Raw genomic sequence first — 6348 nt, 5'->3', positions numbered from 1 at the left:
TGGGTTAAATCCGCCCTTTCCCAAGTGTTGGGAAGAGCTTCCAGGATGCCCAGAAATGGGTGGCCTACCCTGCTTCAGTGTTTCAATCGACGCTTTAGCTCGAACCTATCGTTAGATGCACTGAAGAAGCTGGCCAAGACCCCTCCTCCTGGCTCGCGGGGGAGGACTGCCGCTGCGGTTACGCCGTCAGGATGCCCCCCGTGTTCTGAACAACACGAGCACCAGAGTAGTGAGTTATCGCTACTCTTGCAGGTTAAGGAGATATTTAGTAGGCATATCTCTGCGAATCGTGTTGTCCCCCTTGCGGACCGCAGAGTGACCCGAAAGATACCTCGGTGGCAACTCAGAAGTGACGTGATGGGTTGCATCAATCGTGCCATAGCTTACGCGATCGTGCGTGAGCCTCCGGAGACAATGGACGAGATTTCTCTTTATTTGTACTCGGCACAGACAACCTATGATGAAATCACTCAGAGGCCTGCCCCAAAGAGTAGATGGAGAGAAAACATTGCCGCAAAAGTAGCCGCAAGGAAAGCCGAGCTGGAAGCGCTGACTGGGCACATTTTGAATGTGAGCAATGGGGTCAAGGGCAAGACTCCCCCCTTGGTGCGTACTTTACTTCGTCGGGAACGAGCTGCCAAATGGGACCTCAACGAGTTGAGGCGTGTCCGGGCAGAGAGGGAGGAGCTGATTCTCGTTTATCAGAAGAAGCTCTCAACTCATGAGTCTCGGTGTCAGCGCAGGCGGGAGAACAACCTGTTTGAATTTAATCGCAGGTCGTTCTATCGTCGGTTGCACGGAGAGACGAAGGAGGGTACCCAGCAAAAGGCCGAAATGCTTGACACATGGGGGAGTATGTGGAAAGCACGTCCTCGCAAGGGTGTGTCGTTTCCGTTTTGTGGACCCGATGCTCCCTTGATGACCGAGTCTTGTGGTGTCCCTGACATCCGCAAGAAGTTCGATGAAGCAGTAACCCGTCTCTCTGACTGGAAGACACCTGGGGTCGATAAAGTGTATAATTTCTTTATTAAAAATTGCAAACCTATCCATGATTGCATGTGTCGAGCAATCGAACAGTTTACACTAGACCCTGGCTCGATTCCAGAGTGGTTATGTACTGGGGTCACTTATTTGATCCCTAAAGTAGATAACCCTTCCGCTCCGACAGATTATCGTCCGATAACCTGTATGCCCAACCTGTACAAGTTGATGACTAAGGTGGTGGCTACTGAGGTCAGAAATTTCGTGGAGGTGAATGGGATTCTGTCCGAGAACCAGTTAGGTACTCGGCGGGATTGCCAGGGAGCTAAGGAGCAGGCACTGATCAACAAATGCCTCGCGAGAGCCCACGGAAACTCACTAGTGTCAATGTGGGTGGATGTGAAGAAGGCATATGACTCGGTTGATCATGCCTACCTCGTTGAGTGTCTGCGAAGGCTTAAGTTGCCAATGTGGTTTATCAAATTTGTTGCAACTGTGATGGACAGGTGGAACGTCCATCTAAATTACAACAAATGCGATATAGGCGAGGTGAAACTAGAGAGGGGCATATTACAGGGCGACAGCATGTCTCCGCTGCTGTTCGTCCTCTGCCTAGAACCGCTGAGTAGAGTCCTCACTGCCCAATTCGAACAAATGTCGATCGAACATGAAGGAGGGTGTTTTAGCACCAACCATCTCATGTTCATAGACGACATTAAGCTGTTCGCTCGGTCTTCAGAGATCCTTCACTCAATGGGTAAAGTCCTGAAAGGTTTCATGAAGGCCGTGGGGTTGGAGCTCAACTACAACAAGTCGGCGACTAACACCCCTGTGTGTGGTGACCTAGTCAAAGTCTTGGAGGAACACCAAGGATATAAGTATCTTGGTGTGGTTGAGAGTCCAGCCTCATTAATCACACCCGAAACGAGAAAGTGTGTAGTGGAGGGTGTGCGTAGTAGGGCGGCAATGTTATGTAAGACTCGGCTTAATGCACGGAACTTATTTCATGCCTTGAACGAGTATGCCATCTCATTGCTAAACTACTACGTTGACCTGATCGAATTCGAGCCGAGTGAGTACGATGAAATGGACCTTATTGTCCGAAGAGTACTCCGAGAGAATCATGTCCACGTGTTGGCAAGCAATAAGGAGAGATTGTACTTGTCTCGCGGGCAGCTAGGACGTGGACTGAGTAACATCGTACACTTAAGTGAGCGAATTCTTACTAAGATGCACGACACCTTGTGGAGTGGGTCGAGTGTATCCCAAAGGAAGGCTGCCATCCTTGCTGCTGAAAAAGCGCGTGGTACACACCTAGGGACCATAAAAGGCTATGTGTCGGCTAAGTATGGTCTAGGTGCTACCCAAGTTAATGTGAAGGAGTTGATCAAACTTCAAAAGGAGTCTTTAATTAAAAAGATCAACTTAAAAGTCCTTCACAAGACTCTCTTTAGCAGCCTGGACAACCCGCACATTGACGTATCGTCGTCATCTACGTGGCTGAAATATGGGAATAACTCTCCCCGATCAGAAGGGTTGTTCTCATATTTGCAGGATAGAAACTTTTTTAATGGTCAACGGAAACAGTGTAACCACTGTAAGAGTAAGGCAATGACCGTTGACCATTTAGCCACGAAGTGCGGGAGTATGCTTTACCATGATTACACATGGAGGCATAACGAGGTGGTGAGGTCCCTCCATCTTTTGCTCTGCAATAAGTACGGCTTGAGGCGGTCCAGAAAGTTGCGAACCCATCGAGTTCAATCGGTGTGTGAGAACTCGCGGGTGTGCATTAAGGTGGATACCCCCATACGCACCTCGATTGTTGTCCAGCACAACAGACCCGACATTGTGGTCCACGATAAGGTCACCGGGGAGATTGTTATCGTGGAGGTGGGCATCACGTGCCTAGACCGTTTGCAGATAGTGGAAGTGGAGAAAAGGAGGAAGTATGACCTCCTTGCAAACGAGCTAGGACTGATGCACCAGTGCAAAGTCCATGTCATCCCGTGTGTGATGACATGGGATGGACTGGTCACCAAATACCACAAGCGGTACTTAAGACAGTTGGATGTAGATAAGTCTCTACAGGCTTATATACAGTCAACTGTTCTTAAGAGGACTCTGGAGAGTGTCTCGTTTGATGCTCGCCGATCCAGCCCTTTCCTGACGTTTAGTCAGCAAGAGGCGCTGGACTGCACCTTCTCGAAGGTCTACAGTGCCAGAGAAGAGGAGGAAGAAGGGGAGGAGGTGCGTGGAGTGCCGCCTTCTGCTCACTTCGAAGGCTCTGGACTTAGTTAGTAAAATTACTTAGTTAATTAGTTTCTTTCTTAATAAAAATCGGAATCTACTAATCAATTATATTAATAGAACTAAGAATCAATTATTTCAAAGAAAAAACAAGGCACCAAAAGATAATCATTCGTATCTTATTGTCAAAAAAAGCCATATTTTTTTATAGTGTCATCACTTTTTTACACATCAAATTTGACGTTTTTCTAAATATGAAGCAAAAACAATTATATTTATTTGAAATTCATGAATATAATTAGCACGAAATGGGTTCAAAAGAATGCAAGATTTTATTGTGTAGCATGATGAACTAAATCGAAAAAGTTATCATTGTAAAAATATATTGAATTAAAAAAAATGATAGGTGTGCCATGACTTATTTGCCCCACTGTATATATTGGACTGTTTGTAGGTCTTGGCCTCACTATTGCTTGCCTATTTTTTGGTTGAGGTGGTGACGTCCCTCTGTATAGAAAAATGTCTGAAAAACGCTCATTACACAACCGAGAACTCAGGCTAATGACGTTCAACGTACGTGGGATATCGAAAGACTGGACAAGGAAAGTACTTTGTGACGATCTTGAGAAATACAAAATAGCTATCGGCTGCCCACAAGAAACGAAAATCGTAAATGGACGCGATGAGAAATGGAGCAATTACCGACTGATTCTCTTCCCAGCCGAATGCAAGCACTACGGCATGGGATTTGCCCTGCACGTGGATTACTCCAAAAAAATACATCGCTATTGGTAAGTCAACGACCGAATATGTGTTCTACAAGTCAAACTGAATGAATTATGCCCGTCCAAGAGCCTATTAACTGTCATAAATGTCTACGCACCACACTGTGGACGAGTAGCCAAGAACCCTGGTGAGCTCGAGGAATTCTACTCAGAACTATCAAGCACATACTCTAACAATGCCTCTTTGTCCCTTGTCTTTGTTGCGGGAGACTTGAATGCAAAGGCTGGAAAGCGAAAGGGGCCCGAAGAATCCTCTATCGGAAGACACAAGCGCGGAAGGAGAAATGCAGCTGGAGCCTCTCTGGTGAATTTCTGTGAGGCAAATAGCCTCTTCCTGTGCAAAACGACCTTTACGCACTCAGCACGCCACAAGACGACCTGGCACGGACAAAGGAAAAACTCGGCCGGGGAGACCGTAAACATATATAACCAAATCGACTACATTATTTGCCGCAAGTCCGATAAACACCTGCTAACCGATGCCCGTTCCTACCAGGGGACAACAACCGACAGCGACCACAGGATGGTCACCGCAAAACTCTGCGTAAAGAAGCATCTGACTGGGGAAAAATACACTGAAAACGCGAAGAAGGCGAGACAAAGGCCAAATATACACTTCCAGACAGAGAAATTGTGGCTGGAGCCCACTTGTAAAGACAATTATCACAAGCAAATTGAGACTCTTATGGAGAAAACCACACCAGAACTATCATTACGAACCCGGTGGGACCAAACAAAGCGGGCAATTTCCAAGGCGGCCAGTATATGCCTTGGAGTCCGAAATCATTGTGCCCTAAAACTGGATCACCACCCGAACGTGCCAGATATGGCAAAGCATCGCAGAGAGGTACGGCTAAAAGCCGCAAACACGTCAGACGAGATTAAGAAAAAGGAGCTTAACATCCAACAAAGGGAACAAAAGTGCAAAATCCAAAAGATGAACCGAAAATACTCACGAGAAATCATTACATCCCTACTAAAAGATGTGGAATACCTAAAAGACAATTCAAGGATATATGCGGCCCTACGACTACTGCGGACTACTAAGAAAGGACAAAAAATCCTCCACATTAAAGACAAAGATGGAAAATTCGTGGGTAGTCCGAAAGAAAAAGCAGAGCTGATCGCACGACACTTCGAAACCTTGCTAAATAAAGAAAACACAGACTTTCCCTGTTTCCAGGGAGATGCAAAAGCGTTAAAAATCCCAATCACAGCGAAAGAAGTGGAACTAGCGATAAATAAACTGAGGAACAACAAGAGTGCTGGGCCGGACAACATAAGCCCCGAGCTCCTAAAATATGGGCCAAAAAAACTCAGCGACACAATTGCAAAAACCCTAAATGAAATTTTCGAAACTAATACCGATCTGGGACTTGAAATGGATTACTAATACCCATACAAACACCGAACAAACCAAAAGGACCAGTAGAAAATCTCCGCCCGATAATACTCCTGAATTCGATACGGAAGGTGCTGGCAAACGTCGCACTAAGGCGGATAAAGGGTGTGGCGGATCAATACCTATCACCGAGTCAAAGTGGGTTCCGAAATGGGAGGTCTACGGCAGACATTGTATGGAGCCACAGATGGCGCTGCGCAACGCACCAAGGATTCAAGAGCACAACGACCGTGCTGGGAATGGATCTCTCCAGAGCCTTTAATAAACAGACAGAAACTGATGAATGTGCCTGAGCAAATACTGGATGAATCATCGGTTAGGATAATCAGACTACTACTTGCGAACACAAGACTATCTGTGAGGACAGAAGGAGCAACTTCCCGCAGTTTCAAAACAACGACTGGGACACCCCAGGGTGACTCCCTCTCCCCCCTACTATTCACCATCTACCTTGAATCTGCACTCCGCGACCTTCGTAAATGCTATACGGAAGACATAGACGAGGCATCCTATGCCGATAATGTGGATTTCGTATCACGGGACGTGACCGCGCTCCAACACCTACTAGAAAATGCACCTATGGAGCTTGGGAAATGAGTCCTCAACGTAAATGTGAATAAAACTGAAATTACGGAAATCAAAAGAGAAGATAATACTACCCAAGGACTATTGCCTTCTTTATTAAATTACAAGGACGTAACATTTTAATTTTTTCGTTTGATATAAATGAGTCATGATTTTTTTTCAAATATTTTAAAATTAACTTGGAAATCCCATATTGAATTTGGAAAATCCCACTTTGAACTTGGAAATCCCATATTGAATTTGGAAAATCCCACTTTGAACTTGAAATCCCATATTGAATTTGGAAAATCCCACTCTGAACTTGGAAATCCCATATTGAATTTGGAAATTCCCATATTGAACTTG

At 45.7% G+C, this 6348-nt stretch overlaps 1 protein-coding gene across 1 annotated transcript; it reads left to right on the top strand.

The window, feature by feature from the left end:
* Window positions 1-357: 357 nt before the first annotated feature.
* On the top strand, window positions 358-3587 carry LOC115228426. Its single transcript, XM_029799008.1, has 2 exons — window positions 358-2874; window positions 3534-3587. The coding sequence occupies exons 1-2, from the start codon at window positions 358-360 to the stop codon at window positions 3585-3587; spliced, it is 2571 nt and encodes an 856-aa protein (XP_029654868.1).
* Window positions 3588-6348: the final 2761 nt, after the last annotated feature.

Source organism: Octopus sinensis, unplaced genomic scaffold (genome assembly GCF_006345805.1).
Source record: "Octopus sinensis unplaced genomic scaffold, ASM634580v1 Contig10412, whole genome shotgun sequence".
NCBI classification, from domain to species: domain Eukaryota; kingdom Metazoa; phylum Mollusca; class Cephalopoda; order Octopoda; family Octopodidae; genus Octopus; species Octopus sinensis.
This window is presented reverse-complemented; position numbering and strand designations above follow the sequence as displayed.